The sequence below is a fragment of the Pseudopodoces humilis genome, chromosome 1 (genome assembly GCF_049639895.1).
Source record: "Pseudopodoces humilis isolate 2021_Gansu_Grassland_sample_001 chromosome 1, ASM4963989v1, whole genome shotgun sequence".
Lineage (NCBI taxonomy): Eukaryota > Metazoa > Chordata > Aves > Passeriformes > Paridae > Pseudopodoces > Pseudopodoces humilis.
In genome coordinates this window covers 55,349,476-55,367,679 of record NC_142200.1, presented here as the reverse complement: position 1 = coordinate 55,367,679, position 18,204 = coordinate 55,349,476, and the positions used below count along the sequence as shown (strand labels likewise).

Below are 18,204 nucleotides of genomic sequence, written 5' to 3'. Positions count from 1 at the left end.
TACCAATTGTAGCTGTTTCAGCAGGAGGGGAAAAATCAATGTATTTGTCATCATTAACACCTTGCCTGATTTTCACATTAATACACTATTTTATACATTTGAAAAAAAAAAGAGATAAACAGAGCTAACTAAATGAGAAAAAGCTAAAAGGCAGCAACAGCTTTTCCATGGTTGTTTCCCATTGAAAAAATTCAGTTTTAACCTCAGATTTTGCAAGGAGGGTTTAGAAGTAGTTTGAAGCAGTTGAAATTGTTTAAAACAAAACTTTAAAAGTAGACATTCTTTAGGTAGGAAAGATATTGGGGAAAAAAAAAAGGCATTTTATACAGCAAACAGGATAATCTATCTGTATGTTTTTGTGAAAATATTGTATGAATGTACTTGAACTGCAATCATAGAAAATACATTCATATTTTTCTTCATTTCAATCTTCACATATAGAAGACTGAATTGCATTAAATACCATACTGATTTGAAGAAAAGCAACATATTTGGGGGCACTTTTTAAAATCACACTACTTTAAAATTACATTAAGCAGTGATTATGACTGACAAATTGGGATTTTTTACTTAAGCTTCTTTGGACATCTGAAGCACAATTTGCTTCTTGGCCTTAGACTGAAGTTCCTTATTTAAGATAGGAACTCCAAGAATTTAAGGCTGAACATCCCAAATTGACTCATAGAGTAAAATTAATTCAGGAAATAATTTTTATTTATTTACCAGGGAAAAGGACAACTCCTCACTGAGAAATTGCTTGGAACTTACACTCAGGATCTTCAATGACTGTAAACAGAGGAATTCAGTCGTCTGGGAATACACTAGTTAGTTACTGGAATATCTGCAATTGGTGTACTAGTGATTCATTTGCATATCTACCATATCTGTGGCAGTCTTTTAAATTACACAGGAAAAGAGAACAATTTGAATTATTGAAATTCAGAGTTATTTCCACCTAAAATTTATTTGCTTATGTTCTTAAAGGTAAGTCATAGTTTAATATGTTTTCCCCTTAAATATTGGCAGAGAGATTAAAAAACTGAATGAGCTGTGACAATGCATTAAGCAGCTTTTCTCTGCAGGTATGAGAACTGGGACAGCTCTAGAAAAATCTTACAAGAGTCACATAAACTCTTGTCTTTGCCTACCATTTCATAGCTGTAGCAATCCAACACATGGTTCAGTCTTAAAATTGCTGTTTAATTGTTTAATTGTTGAGAATTGCTAGTTCTCAACACCAGACAGCAGTGAAATGCCAATGTAGAAGCTTTATGGATCACCCTGGCTGCAGTGGCCATCTGATTGCCCTACAGCCCATGGGGCTGTGCTAATGCTGATACCACTAGAGGTTGTGGCAACCTCTCAAAATGTTATGAAGACAGATGGACAGTGAACACCAAATGCTTACCTTTAATTTGTTTTGTTATGGTCTGGTTTGATTTTTTTTTTTGAATGTGCACAAATTTGCCCAATGTTTCCACGCCTAGACTGTACATGAAGTAGAATATCCAATGCTGAATACATGCTCAAGCGCACATTAGAAGTGCACAAAGATTTCTGTGCTCTTTTACACATGCTACTCTTTTCAGGCTGCTTTCATTCAGTGACAAAAGTGTTTCAAAAGCCTTGAAACAGTTAAGCTGCCAACAGACCTGTATACCTTACATACCATAAGTAGCCAAATGTAATGCAAGCTGAATAGTGACAGAGAATGAAAAATAGATTGTGTGTTTTAGGTTTGCAGCAGTAAATTATCATGTTCTTCACTGAACTCTCCCCAGGCTCAACCAACCATACATCACTTGTCAATATGCCAAATTCAATCTATAAATTAATGTCATGATTTTTGTGCTGTCACTAAATGTATGCTGTTCTCAGGAGAGGTCAGGAACTGCAGAAATCATCTAATTTTATGAGGTGATACATATTCACAAATCCCAGGAGATCTGACCTATATTCCATGTACAAGATCAGAAGCCTTTTTATCTCAGCTGATACCTGGTTTCCACTCCAGTGTTAGCAAACTTGTGGATATCAAATGGGATTTTACACTAATCCTGAAGGGAAAGGAAGTAGAAATATGCCCAAACACAATAGCTATGAGTTATGTAATTGTATCTTCTATTACCATTGGAGAAATTTTTAAAGTGGGAAAAAAAAAAGTGGAAAAAAGGAAACAGCCTAAAATTTCACCACCTATGTATATCTCCACTGGCATATTAGTACCAAGTCAGTAATGTCCCATACCAGTACTTTCCTGAAGACCTGGGAAAGGATTAGGAGCTGGAGCGAGTGATAACCAAAGGAAACAGGTAAGCTAAAAACCTGAGAGCCTTAGTACTGCTAGTCCCAACAATAAAAAACACCCAAAAAAACAACAACAACAACAAAAAAACAAAAACAAAGAAAAAACAAAAAGGAATGATGGAAGGCATGAAGATATGAAGGTATGAAGGCAGGCAGGAAGGCAGGAAGGAAGGCAGGAAGGGGTGGAAGGAAGGAAGGAAGGAAGGGGCGGAAGGGAGGAAGGGGCAGAAGGAAGGGTTGGAAGGGGCGGAAGGAAGGGGTGGAAGGGAGGAAGGGAGGCAGGAAGGGAGGCAGGAAGGAAGGGAGGAAGGGAGGAAGGAAGGAAGGAAGGAAGGAAGGAAGGAAGGAAGGAAGGAAGGAAGGAAGGAAGGAAGGAAGGAAGGAGGGAAGTGGCGGAAGGAAGGAAGGAAGTGGCAGAAGGAAGTAAGGAAGGAAGGAAGGAAGGAAGGAAGGAAGGAAGGAAGGAAGGAAGGAAGGAAGGAAGGAAGGAAGGAAGGAAGGAAGGAAGGAAGGAAGTGTCTGAAGTGTCGGAAATGTCGGAAGTGTCGGATGTGTCGGAAGGAAGGAAGGAAGGAAGGAAGGAAGGAAGGAAGGAAGGAAGGAAGGAAGGAAGGAAGGAAGGAAGGAAGGAAGGAAGGAAGGAAGGAAGGAAGGAGAAAGAATGATACACAATCACAAAGGATTATCTCAAACTTGCTAACAATTCCTTGATACACTAATATTTTTTCATTTATGTAATGGGTTTACATGGCAAGGTTTTGGTGTCGAGGTGTGTTGGAGAAGTGGTTTCTGTAAGAAAACAGCAGAAGCTGCCCTAATGTTGAATAGAGACAATTCCAGACAGCTCCAAGGAAGACTTGCTTCCAGCCAAAGCTGAGCCCATCAACAATATTCATAGTATCCCTGTGAAAAGACATTTAAGGTATGGTAATGTATGATAGGAAGGAAAATATGAGAGAAACAGCCCTGCAGACACTAGTGTGAAAGGAGTGGGAGGATATGCTCCAGGTGCCAGAGCAGACCCCTGCAGTGTGGGGTGAAGACCATGGTGATGCAGCTTGTGCCCCTGCAGCCCATGTAGGACCAGCATGGAGCAGAGATCCACCTGCAGCCCGTAGACATGCTAGAGGAGGGGCATATGCACTAAGGAAGCTGCAGCCTGTGGAGAACGTATGCAGAGCCTGTGTAGGAGCAGGCTCCTGGCAGCAGCTGCAGCCCATGGAGAGGAGTGCATGCAGGAGCAGGTTTGCAAAGGACTGTATACAATGGGAAAGATCCCATGCTGGAACAGGGGAAAAAAATGAGGCAGGAGCAACAGAGACAAAGTATTATGAATTGGCTGCAACCTTCATTTCCCATCCCCTTGTGCTGCTCAGGGGAAGAGCTGGAACTGAAGTTGAGACTGTGAAGGAAGAGGTGGGGAAAAGGTGTTTTCAGATCTTTTATTTTCTTCTCACTGTCCTACTCAGTTGCTCGCTAGCCCAAGTCTGTTTTGCCTGTTTTGGTACTTCACAAACAACTCCCTGTACTTACCTTGACTCATTAACTTTTATTGTGTCTTCTCCTCCTGTCCTGCTGAGTAGTGGAAGTGAGACAGCAGCTTAGTGGGCATCTCTCATCCAGCCAAGGTTAAATCACTACAGCATAACCACATATTCTCTGTGTTCTAGATATGAATATTGGAAACAGAGATAGTGCAGATTTCTCTTACCCAACAATACAGCCTGGATATAGCCACTGAACATGCCCTGCCTCCTTGCAGACCTGTCATCATGTTTCCCAGTAAGAGCAGGCAATCATGTTTTTATATTGACTACTGCAAACTAGATGAGAAACATGGGGAATTTGCAAAGACATGATGCTTTCCTAACATCAAGCTGCACTATTTGCAGACTAGATCTGGCTCGCAGCCAAGACTGGTTATATCTAGGCATGAAGACATAACCAAAAAAATAATTCCTTATTGATTCTTCATCATCAGGCAATGGAAACTAAAGCCCTTTGCAGATGACACACCTTAACAAGGTGCTAACATTTCTGCAGTTTTAAGGGATAAAGCTAAAGACAAGTGATGATTTTCTCTAAAGTGGGCTATTCTTAGAGCTGGTTGAGACTTTTCTGGGTAAATCCAGATGCATCAAGACCTAAATGCACAGTCAGACAACGACCCATCTCGCTGCCTCTCTGCCTGGCAGGCTGCTGAAGAATCCACAACTTCAGCATCAGGTGCAGTTGTATCATGTTGATGGGGATCAAAAGCCTAAAGACTGGGGAAGAATAACACTGATGATCAAGCTTTGTAGTCTTGCCTGAATTTTGAAGGAAAACATCTTGTTTGAATTTCCCTTCTACAAGAACATTTTAAAAATCTATTTTTAAATTGCAGTCTTTAGAGCACAGGAAGTTATAGATTTGAAAGCACACAAATATACTCTATTACATTTTGTAGTGCTGGATGCTAGAAAGTATCAGTCTAGGAAAGAAATTGAATCCACTTCTCCTGGCTTTCCAAAAAAAACCCAACAAAACAACTGTTTAAAATACTAAGTCTCATTTACTTTTTCTCCCAAATACCTACCACATCAGAGGCCCTTATAACAAATTACTCAATTAAAGAGCATCACATGCATAATGCATGGGACAGACTAACCAAGATGGAGTAGACAGGCTTTTGATCTAGCTTCAACTATATATACTATGCCATTCTCTTTTCAACATGATATAGAACTCCTGATATACTTTTGTTTCTTTTAATTATGTTAAAAAAACCCTAAAGAGGCAAGACGCAATCCACTAGGAAATGGCCTCAAGTTGTACCAGAGGGGGTTTAGATTAGATATTAGGAAAAATTTCCTGAAATGGTGGTGAGGCAGTGGAATAGGCTGACCAGGGAAATGGTGGAATCACCATCCCTGGAGGTTCAGATGTGCTGTTTGTTACAAATTCATTTCTATGATCAGACTAATAAAATCAGGACAAGATACCTAAAAACCTGAACACCATTTGGAAATACCAGCCTTAAGTACAATGATGATAGCAAAAAGTCTTTTAGAAAATCCCACAGCCTTTTATGTTGTGGAAAGAAATTAAAGTAAGAAATTACCTTGCTTAGCGTACAGAAACAAATACTTAATTGTGGTCTTCTCTACAAACATCAGAGTGTTTAGTACGTGGATGTTTAAAAAGTAATTTTAAAATGGAGACATAAAGTTTGCTTGTAAACTTCATCCTTTTCAAGCACAATGTATTGTTTCATGTCATGACCCCATTTTACAACCCCATACATGGATATTTTAGCAAAATTGGATTCTATATCCACATATATATCTATAGCTAATGTTTAATATAGAGGAAAGTCCTCTGCCTGAGATTTTTTTCCAGACTTTGACACATTTATTTGTCATCCACTTAATGAGGTTATCCCAGTCCTTCATCTGCAAACTACCAATTACAACTCAGAGTATGAGGAAATTTTATGCACAAAACTCATCAAGATTCTCTGACTGTTTTCTGTAATCCTTTACTGCATGTGAATGCCTTATGCCTGTGTAAAGGAGGCCAATACTTTTAAAAACCAGGTGTAGCTAGCATGAAGGCATGTTAAAATATGGTGTGTCTTACTGCTTTACCTTCTAATAAAATGTGTTCACAAGAGAGGAAGTAAATTTTGACTTTCACACTTACAATATGATTAAAAATTATTCTAATTTAATAGCATGAATTATACAAAAGGATCTCCATATCTTTGTTTCATAGGACTAGAAGTTATTTATGGCACAGTACTTTTATCAAAACGACTAAGAATCTCAAAATGAGATCAGAAAGAAATCCTGTTGTACAGAAATGCACAACATACTAGCAATTTCAGCTTTCTGTTTAAGGCAAATGGCCAGAGGCTAAGGAAAACCTATTTTTTTTTTTTTTTAGCCAAACGTTAGACCATGTTGTTAGTTCTGTGTTTTTATGGGCTACTGTCATCTCACTAACACATGCTTTGTCCTAGTATAAAAACATAGAGCTTGCAGATAGTAAAATGTTCACTGATTTTTAACAGCTTACACCCCCCGCCCCCCCCCAAATCCAAACCAACAACTGAGCAACTAAGACACTTTCTATTAAAGTCCAACAAACAATTCCATAACTTCACATGCCTGAAATCCTGGACTTCAGCATTACTAACCCACCTCCACTCTATGCTTGCTTGGAAAGGCAACTATGTTGAACTTCTAGGGCAGAGGCTTTGAGATTCATGCATTTCTCCGAGCCACTCTAAATTCACTATTCAAGATGATGCTGACCTCGCACCATCTACCAGATGATGCTGAAATCTTCTTGATCTCTTCTCTTTGTCTTCTGAACTTGCTCAGTTTCTGCAGGCAGGAAAATTTTTTCCTAATCTTTTATTTTCAAGAAGTTCTACATGTACTCTAAAATAGATAATTCATCATTATCTTAGCTATCTTCTTTGGCTTTTGTTCCTATGGGAACAGTTTATATTTCACATAAATTTCAATATCTTGGAGTAAAACTGTGATAAGGAAAGCACTTAGAGTGTATGCATTTCAATATATTTGTCCAGGACAAAAGAACTTCTCTACTTAGGATCATAAAATGTCTTGGGTGCTCAGTACTGACCAAGGTCCTAATTTCTACTTTTCAAAAAGATGGATACAATGTTTATTTTCTCCCCCAGTCACCTGGGACTTGACTCCACTGCCATTACTTTTCAAATATCATGGAGAGCACCTATCTATATCCACTGTGTTAGACATTATTGAAGAGCCTCCAGACAAGTTTATAGTATGTGAACAGTGAGAGCAACTGAATCCTTATCACCTCTGCAATTTACACAACTACCTAATCAAAACTTAGGGAACAAAAACAAATTTCAGCCTCCAAAGATTTTGACTTTCTAAGTCTGAACTTTAGGGTTTCCCATATTGCAGTCTTAGAGCAACTTTACCTTTCCTGCATTTAGAAATGTTACAGCTTTCCCACTTATTTTGTCACAGCACCTGTGCATGCTCCTGCTGGAAGTCAACCTTCCTTCCTTCCTGTCCCACATTTGCTCTATAAACTGAGAATGCAGCAGCCTGGAAGAAGTGCTGAAAAGATGGTGACCATTTTGTGTTTTCAAATTTAGCATTCTACTAAAAAAACTAAAAATATGACTTTGTCTATGCAAAATACCCTTTAAATGCTAAATAATTTTAGAACTAAGTCAATTAATAACCTAGAAGTGACTGAAAAGGATGGAAAGCAACAGTGTAGAACCTGTTCCATCAACAGCTATGTCCTGAGGATAGAATGTTATTTTCTGCATTCATTCCATTTGCCAGGAATATGTATTACCAGTATGTGTCAGAAAATTGTAACACTATAATTCAGACAGATAACCAAGAAAAATGAGGATCAACTGGCAACCAAGAGCAATGAGAGGCAGAATTCAAATATTTCTACTTCATATATTTTAAAGTCAGAACAGAGATGCCTATTTATAAGAAAAACAAAAAAAAATAAATCTAAAAGTCATTATTAATGAAAATGAAACTATTTGTCTAGAATAAAAGAATATAAATTCTAAGTAAATTTGACCATTACCATGAATCAGACTGAACTTTGCCCTCAAAGTGGACAGTGTTTCAAAAATTGTGATAAAAAAGGGAGAATGTAGAAAGAAGAGCAACGCATTTAATTTCATGTAATGCCTGTCTTTTCACTCTTTAGATCTCACACATTGTATTACATATGGAAGTGAGAGCATGCATCTGATCTCCAATGAACCATATGCTTTATGGAGAGTGCAGGTTCCTTTCTCTCTATATATAAATAAACAAAACCAGAAAATAGAAAAGCCACAGTCATAAATTTTCATATAACAATCTCTGGCACCTTAACAGTGAAATATAACATGTTTCAGAATAGTTTCAACTACTTAGGTTTATTTTCCTGCATCCAAAATGTGAACTTTGTGTTCTTCTTTCCAGTGCCCAAACAGTATTTAGGAAGCTGTTCTTCACTTTCACCATCTCCATGATCCTGGAGGTTCCAAGTCACAAAAATAAAAGCAAAAATGGGAACTTCAATCTGGTTATTTTAAAATATCAATATTAATATTTTTAAGCTTTCTTTTTAAAGCTTATATAGACATTTTTATTGTCAGTCATAACAGCAAGTATGAGCACCGATGCTTCATCTCAAAGTCTTAAAGTTTCACAGTAATTTTAATGCAAAACCTCCAGGCTTCTTAACTGTCAAAGGATACAGTTATATGAGCTGCTTCTAATACTCCACTGATATGTGTCACACTCTTTCAGCACACAGCAGTTTTGCTTGTGTAAACTATCAAGGACAAAAAGCCCAACTTAGGATCAGTAGTAATTTGCCAATACCCCAAAAGATTTTTCAGTACAAACATGAAATGAATTTGTGCCTTTTCAAATTATACCACAAATGTATTTGGTTTTTTGTTTGTTTTTTTTTAAGAAAAGAAAGCAACACCAACAAGTGATGAAAAAGATTTAAAAATCAAAATATGAACCTAGAAGAAACCCACAATGCCACTTGACACCAACAGACTTTCAATTTCAACAAAGTAATACTTTTTTTGGAGAGTTATGACAAAACTTGATTATCACAGTTTGACTGCACTCAAAAGAAGATGAAACAGAAGAATACAGAAGAAAAAGCCTGTTTATGCTGCAGATGTATAAAAGAGTTTTATCAAGGTAACCATCAAAGAAGCAAAATATTCAAGAAATAAAACTGGTGAATTAAGCCAAAACAACCATAAGAATGGATAAACCCCTAAACCAGAAGTTTCAAATAGAGTAACTGGTAGACACGTTGCAATTATCCAATTCTGTTTTCCCCAGGATTTGAATAGTGAAAGTTTTAAGGAAAAGCCAAAGTATAACCTCTTAAAAATAATGAAGATGTTTCTTGGTTGTAATGACTTCAGAGCTGCAGCTGATGCATGCCTAGAAAGAAGAAACCCTTCAATTCATCTGCTTCTATAGAGAGTGGGGCATTGTACTGAAGAGAACACAGAAAAATATCAGTATCCTAGGGGATACCTGCATTTGTTTAACAGTGGCAGTTTTAAGATTTCTCTGTGATTTTGCCCCATACATTGCAACTCACTCTATTCTAAAATCACAAAAATCACCTCTCAGCCCTAATTTCCCTCTCCCCTCTCTGTCTCATAATATTTTCAACTCCCCTCATTTAATTTATGTTTGGTTTCTTTTTAGCACTAGGTTTTAAAAGTTCATCAGTTTTCATCACATTCTGTCATTTAGAAATCAAAATAGATTTTACACAAACCTGTTCTTGAGGGGCCACTAAGCATAAAATGTCCAGGGATTGGTATCACTTACTATTTTGCTGTCATCACTAAAGGAAAAATCAAGCCCCCATATGGTCTGTCCCTGACTAGTGCAAATCAGAAAGGAATGCTGATTCCTTGAAAGCTAGCTATTATTCAGGCACAATCCTCGTCATGGTAACAACTTCCAAAACAGCACCATAAAATTGTAGATTAAATCAGTACTCATGCCCTCCAATTTTGTTTTATTGCTGGTCCTGCACAGCCACCACTGCTCACTGCATCACGTCTACAAGTTTTGTGAGAGTTTAAAGGGCATTTCAGAACACTTGTCTCAGTTCAGACACTTGTCTTGCAGTCATATTACAGACACCAGGCTTGCAGGAAGAAGAGCATCTTAACAGATACATGCATCCACTCATGGCTGTAACGACACAAAAAGTGACAACACACCTACCTGAAGAAAAAAACTCAACAACAATAACAAAAAGTCTCCAACCAAACAAGACCCACACTAAAACTGTTTTTAGCAAAGGTATCAGGGAGAGTCAGCACATCAAGCCCAGCAGCTGGAATCCTGAGCTAAATGGCCTTCTCCACTTGCTTGATTATACACTTGAGAATGAAGAAGAAAATGCCCAGAATTTCATAACTCTTAATTAAAAAAAAAAAAAAATCTCAAAAAATTCCCTTAATGGCAGTAACTTTCACACCATTTTCAGAAAGGCTCAAATTAAGATCATAGCATGTTCCTTGTTAGGGCAATTCCTTGCTAGCAGCAATTTCCCATGGTTTGAAAAAAAATTCCCATGCTTTAAAGTCTGTTGTAGGTTCACTGAGTTATAGACAACTTTTCAGGTTAACTAATCAGTCCTAACTTCTCATTAGTTTACTTCCACTGAAACAATTCTCGTGGTGGCAGAGAATTTTAAAATGTTGTTTTCTAATCACCAAAGACACAAGTTTCTGCCCACTAGAGCAGATGTCAGAAACAGACATAGTGACAGCAAGAAGCTTCCCTTTCTTCCTGAAGAGGGATAAATTCTTCTTTAAAGACTTGTTATTCCATGCTTTTATTCAGGGAACTGTAATATATGAGATTGATTTGCTCTTCAAAATATTTCAATAGGGCTTCAGAATGGAGCACATTTCTACAGCTGTTGTAGATGTTGGGAACACTGGCAGTAGTGATGGGTAGGTGATAACAAAAGCATATGTAGGATTCTGATTTGTTTTTCTGTAGAATGTTTTCATTAGCAAATGAAGATTACCAACAATTAGATGCATCTCAGATGACTAATTTGCTGAAGTTCTAATGAAAATATAGGGGTTACAGTCCACCCAGAGCTCAGACTTGCCAGTAGCTGCCTTGAAGACAATAAGCAAAATGAGGGACTAGAAGCTGCATGAGCTTAGGAAAAAAACACAGGCTCTGAGCCAGCACACCCAGTGGGCTGCTATCACAGCTCTCAGGCTTTCCAGGGAGAACCAAAGTGTTCAGCATCTTTAGAGACCTATTTTAAAACAGAATAGTGTTTTATTGTGCTCAATTTCACAATTAAGAAAGCTATGTGCCAGAAAAATGTACTGCTTTTTGGCACTTTAAGGTGACACAGGGGAGAAGGTATCAGCTCATACTGTCAAAACCAAAATGATACCATTATTTAAAATCATTTTCTGGTACAACACTGACAAAACCCCAACCTCACATTGTTCAGTCCCTAAAATCAACCCAGTTTTGAGTATTCTTTTCCTCTTGTCTCCAAAAAATTGTTGACTGTGTGCTCAGCAGACCTTCTGCAATGGGTTATGTTACTGTCCTTCCATCTGTCTCTGGAAATCAAGATGGTAAGAAACAAGGTATCTGTTTCTGTATATTTAGAGGATACATAGTAGAAAAATGTCCACATTATGAAACTCTGGGGTCCTAAAAATTCAGTGTCAAGCAGTTATGATTCTAGAAGATTTTTGCCTTGAGTCAAAACCACTTGAATGTTTTTTTGACACTGAAGCCAAGGGAAATAAGGATTAGTAAAGTTATTGTGTTAACCAAAGAAGTAGCAAGATTTGCCAAAATAAACACTATTGTGTGTACATCACTATACACAGTGAGGCTGTTAAAAGTCTATGCATTTTCCCATATAAACGAGTGCCACTAAACAAGAGAAAAAAAAGAACCCATCTTAAATAAGAAGCAAGTTCTCCAACTATTCTTTAAATTTTGTTAAGTTTCATACAGGAAAACCAAGTACTAGGCACATTTCAACAGCAGTAAAAATGGTAACAGTTCCTTGTGAGAAGACAGGATTCACTGTGGAAATTACTTGGGAAATAATTTTTTTTTTTTTTTGACTGTATCTTCCTAGTTCAGAAAACACAAAAGATTTAGAGTTAAAAGAGACAGCTTTTAGTGAAACAAAACTATGTATCTTTCTCATCTGATAGATATGATGCAGTCTATACTGCTTAGAAAGACTGAAGGCATAGAGAAAGGCAAACTAAATGAAACTCCACTATACTCCACAGCTAAGACTTAGTCTTTCAGAAACATCAGGGTATCTGACACTTCTATAGCTCCATCTCCTCTGTATTCTCAGATCACGTAAGCAATAAGATTCTCTGAACTATTTTTCTCCAGACTGAACAAGCCCTCAGTCTCTCTTCATATGTCATGTTCTCCTGACTCTTGGTGCCCTCCCCTGGGCTAACTCCTGTATGTCCATATTGTGCTGAGTGCACAAAACTGGGCATAGCAGTCCAGATGTGGTCCTACAAGTGCCGAATAAAAGGGAAGGATCACTTTCCAGTAGCTGCTGTGAAGACCCTCACGAATGTTGCCCAAGGGCATGTTGTGCACCACGACCCCAGAGCCTTTTCTGCGGAGCTGCTTCCCAACAGCTGGCACCAAGCCTGCCTTGTGGCTGGGATTACCACAAACCAGGGGAAAGAGCTTTTGTTCTTGCTGAACTTCATTAGGTTTTTGTGAGCCCATTTCTCCAGCTGGTCCAGGTCTCTCTGACAGCAGCCCTGCCTCCCCAATTTGGGTCACTCCTGCCCGGTGTCGGCTGCAGAACAGCTGAGCGCACCCTCCACCTCCATCAAGCAGATTGTCAATGAAGACATTGGATGGTCTTGGTCCCAGCACCAATTCCTGACAGATCCAGTACCTCCTGGCTGCAAGCTTGGTTTCACAACCTTGTTTTTTGAAGTCCAGCCTATTTTCTGTCCACTTTACAGTGTCTTTATCCATCCTGTGCCCCACCAATTTTGGGGGCTATGGAGGAAGTCACAAAGGGTGTCAAAGACCATTAAAATGAAGGTATATAAGAACTACTGCCTTTCTTTTCCCAGACACCTCATCATGGCAAAAATGATTTGCCTATGGGAAGTGTTTTTTTCTAGTCCCATGCACCTTGCTGTCCTTCAGGTGTTTACACGTGATTTGCTCCAACAGAGTTCTCAGGGACTGAGGCAAGGCTGGCTGGAGTACAGTTACCCTGCTTCTTGATCCTCCTTCTTGTCATTCTTGACAATCAAGTTCCACTAACGTATAAAATCCAAGTGATTTAAATGATGCCTGACTATGCCTTCCTCTGCTGGGGATACTGCATCATGCTCAGGGACTTGGGAGGCCTGAGAACAAGCCTTGGAAGTGAAAACCACAGTATAAAAGGTATGTCAGCCTTTCTCATGACCCTTGTCACTACGTCAACTGTTCCAGCAAGCAATAGGGCCATGCTTACTTAGCATTTATTTTACTCCTGATGCACTTTAAGAAACCTTTTCTATCCTGCACTTCCCTGAGCTGGAGCTTGCTCAACTTCATTCCTACAGACAATTCCAAATAGACAATGCCTCTGTATCCCTCCCAAGTAGTCTGTCTCTGTTATATTTTAAGACTTTTTTTTTGCATTTGAGCTGAGTCAGGAGCTCCACGTCAATTCATACTCATCTTCTGTAAAGCTTGTCTTCTGAGAATGGGGAGAACAGTTCTTGTGCTCAGAGGATGCTGTCCTTGCAGATTAGATAGCTCTCCTGGGCTCCTTTGCCCTTCAAGGATCCACAGGATCCTGCCAAGCACATCCTTAAATAAACATCTCCCTTCAGGACACTACTGATCATCTGTATCAAGAAATTGTCTTTAATCAGTTTCAGAAATCTGGATTGCTTGTGTTCAGCCTTGTCCTTCCAGTAGTTACTGCTGAGGTTAAAGTCACCCAAGAATACCAATGCCTGGGACTATGAGGCTTTTTCCACCAGCCCTAAGATTGCTTCATCTACCTTCCCTTGTTGGTGGGAAGGTCTAGAGCAGACACCTACTACATCACCTGTCTTTGTCTGAACTTTGATCTCTGGCCACAAGCTCTCCACTTGTTTGCCACTTCACCCAGGGTTCTGTCCACTCAAACACCTTTGTATAGAGCCTAAAGGGAGAGCATCTCATACTGACACTCTGTTAGCACCTTAAGGTACACCTGCCTTGTATTTACAACTGTGTTCAATGTTAAGAAGAAAGGGATGAGTGGGCCAGACATGCTGAACTTCCTTAAGTTTGTCCTTTCTTTGGTGAAAGAATTCTGAAGTAATGACTTGCCGTATCTTTTCAAATATACCTGAACCATAGTAATTCTAGGGAAGGAACAAGATCTTCTCATTAGGGAAGAAGGGGAATGCAAGTGTAGGCAAATGAACAAGTTTCCACAAACCTGACTTCAGTGCTGTTGGAATATAATTTAAATGTTTTTGTTCAATTATTAATCATAATATAGAACCACTATTAATGCTACACATTAGAATTCAAAATCTTTAATGTGGACTGCTTATCTAATGATCTCTTCAACTGATTATAGACAGACACAGATTTTCTATGTGTGTCTTTAAACTTAAATTAATTAACAAACAAAATTGCCAATTTATCTTTCATGATGGAATGTACATATCAATGATGCAATACTTGATCTAAAATCTACATAATTCAAGACTTTGCACACTTTTAACTCCCTCCACATTTCTCAGATTTTGTTTCAGTGTATTTAATTTATTATTTAGACTGCACAGGATGCAATGTTTATATGTTAATATTGATATAGAATCACAGAATATCCAGAGTTGGAAGGGATCCACAAGGATCATTGAGTCCAACATCTGGCCCTGTGCAGGACTCCCCAAGAGTCACAGCATGTGCCCAAAAGTATTTTCCAAATGCTTCTTGAACTCTGTCAGGGTGGTGCTGTGACCACTTCCCACTGTGACCACTGCAGAGCCTGTTCCAGAGCTCAACCATCCTCAGGATGAAGAACCTTTTCCCAATTCCAACCAAAAACCTCCCCTGACACAACATCAGGCCATTTGTGGAGTCCTGTCCCTGGTCACCACAGTGCAGAAATCAGTGCCTGCCCCTCCTCTTCTCCTCACAAGGAAGTTGTAGACTCCAATGAGGTCCCCGCTCAGTCTCCACCAGACCAAGTAACTACAGTCACTCCTCATATGCTTTCCCCTCTAGGCCCTTCACCATATGTACATAATGTTACATACATATTTCAAAAAAACCAAAACAACAAATATATAATATTATCTATATAAACTTTTAAAATGCACAGTTTCAAATAAAAAAGCATAAACTTTATCATTAAAGAATTTCCCCGTATTTTTACAAACTTTTTTCTGTTAAAACGTACCCTAGGACACAGATGTGTACAATTGTACCTTCAAACAATAAAATAGTACACTTTAATCATGCAGTGCTCAGTGTCTCACAAGTAACTACCTGCCATTAGGTACCATAATGCCCAAGTCTTGTTCTATGCTAGCCTAGTAATTATGCTGTGGAGTCATTCAAACCACAGACTACTTGACACCCTGCTTTAAAATATCCTGAGGTTTTAGCTGGTATTTGCCACTTACTTGCAATGGCATGATAATTATTAGTTTAGTAAGTGCCTATAGCAAAGCTTGTTAAAAAAAGAATGTTTCACATCTTGACTTAATAACATCTTACAGGTTAATTTTACTACGATTTACAAGTTTTGCTGGAAATCTCCAGTCTTTAGACCATCTGCATGCAAAGAAAAATAATAGATAATAAGAGCTCTGTAACACTTCTAACACCTCTCAACATGTATTAAAAAAACCCCTACCAAACCCCAAAAGACCTGAACCCCAAACTCTGAAGTCTTTTGTTTACCACACATTTCTTCAAGCTAAAAATTTCTGACATTGTGAGTTAATTCATCTGAGCCAGACTTTGATGTGTAACTTGATTTCTTCAAGCTAGAGATGAAGCACCAATTGCTTACCTGACTCACACGCAAATGTCTTTGATGTCTCATCATGAAAGATAATTGCCACTGCATGCTTCTTTGTCTCTCGAGGCAATCTGGTTATGTTTTTGATATTGTGCAGCTCAGTTACCTTAAAATGAAGAAAAGTATTTTAGACCAGTGTATAAATAGTACAAATAAAAATACTAACCTTAACTGCTCAATTTTTACTATAAACTGTTTTTCCCCCTGCCCTAGTTTCAGCCAGGACAGGGTTAATTTTTTACAGTAGGCAGGACAGGTGTGTGGCAAGGCCCAGATGTTATTCCATTCCACCTCACTCACTGCTAGGGGCAGGAGTAAGGAACTCTCTCTTCTTCCAGTGGGGAGAAAGCATGGTGGGAAGAGCCAGATATTGTTGCAGGCTTTCCCATTTACACTGTTTCTTTGTCTTATACCTTACGCTGTTTATACTGCTGCTGTTACTGTTTTCGTGTCTCATTGCTCTTTCTAGTAAATCATTCTTATCTCAACCCATGACTTTCAGTTTTTGTGCCTCCAGTTCTCAACTCCATCCCAACAGAGGGGGAAGGGGGGAGCGAGTGAGCAGCAGTGTGGTTTTGAGTCCCTGTGGAAGAACTAAACTGAGGAGTACCATTCCTAAACCCCTAGGGTTATTTATATTTATAAGCTTTGTAACTGATAAATAAACCACATAAATAGGTAGAGTCTTAAGTTACAAAACTTAACTCTAATAACTCTATTTCTTTAATAAATTTCCACAAAACTCTGTTTCTTTAATAAAGTCCTATGTGGACACAGTTTAAAATTACACCAACTAAGCCTTGGGATTTTGTATAATCTATTTTTCAATTTCTATACTCATACGACTTGGATCAGTTTCAGAATCTGCATCAAATATAAAACCTAATGGTGGAAGAACAGATTTTCATTAGTTAAGAGAGGTAACTCAACTAATATGACAAATAGTATCGCTACATTTGTAAGGATAGATCCTCTTGTGTCTTTAAAATGTATCTGGCACTCTCAAAAGAACTCAAACTTGTATTTTATTTTCTAAATATTTGAAAATCTTATCAACAATAAAATACTCTTGCAGCAAACGTACAATACAAAAAATTCAATCTATCTCTGTTGTCTTTTGATGCAAATATATAATTACAATTAACAAAAATAGAAGAAAAATATGTTATTCCAACCAGAGCTGTTGGCCCAGCTTATATTAAACTGATTAACACTTCATATTATAAAATATTTTTCTCAGTTTCTTGGAAGTCTGGGCAAACTTTATCAGTCTAGAATTAGTTTTTTTCAGGCAGGATATTTGCCTCAGGGAGAATTAATTTCTAGAAAAATGTCATCCATATGAGTTTGGACATCTATGACTACAGAAAAAATGGACTGCATGTAGGTGGGCTTTTTTTGTTTGCTTCAGTTTGTAATTGTTATGCTCCTGGTGTACCGTTCCAGCATTCCCTTCTACATGCTGAAAATAATGTTTTTAAAGCAGAAGAGATTTTATATGGTGCAGTAAAAAAATGGAACATGTTGGGGCAAAGACATTTCTATAAAATATTGATAGCAGATGAACAGTGAGAGGCATCAAGCCAACAAAAGAAACTGAGACAAAGCATGAAATGGAATGTGTGATGTGCTGAAGAACTTGAGACCAGAAATGAAGACTGCTCTAGAGTCTGTCTTGACAGCCTTCAGCAAAACTCACTCCAGTTTGTCAATAGCTTTGTTGTAACAGGTGGGCCAAAAATGGATGTGACACTATAAATATGGTCTAACGTGTGCTAAATTGAGGAGAATAATCATTCCCTGTAGTGACTGGCCATGGTTCTGTCCATACAGCCCATGGAGCTTTGAGGCACCAAGATCCAGGGCCCTACCTACAGGCCTGCTCCCAGCTTGCCAATCCCAAACCTGTGCCATCTCAGGGGCTCTTCTATCCCCAGGCTGGCACCTGGGTTTTGCTCTTATTCAGTTTAACAAAGTCCATGTCAGCCCATTCATCCAGCCTGTTCAGGTTGCTGACACAGTAGCCTGACTACCAAAAGCATATCAACTGATCCTTCCCAATTTGCTCTCTGCACAGTTGGTGCAACTCCCTTAATTTCTCCAGGTCCGTGATAACAATATAGGGAGAGGTCCCAGTATGGACTGCAGCAGTTCCACACTTGCTACAGACTTCCAAGTAGGTTATAACCCATTAACCACATAATAACCCATTAACCACAACTTTCTGGGTCTGACTAGCTGACCAGATTTACATCATCTAGGCAT

The 18,204-nt window shown here is 38.5% G+C and overlaps 1 protein-coding gene across 1 annotated transcript in view; it reads right to left on the bottom strand.

Moving 5' to 3' along the window:
• The window catches only part of DOK6 (docking protein 6), a 242,683-nt gene that overhangs the window by 109,944 nt on the left and 114,535 nt on the right, over positions 1-18,204 (bottom strand). Inside the window, exon 3 of the mRNA XM_005517298.2 lies at positions 15,931-16,045. Within this exon, the coding sequence (XP_005517355.1) occupies positions 15,931-16,045 (115 nt within the window). The remainder of the gene's footprint in view (positions 1-15,930; positions 16,046-18,204) is intronic.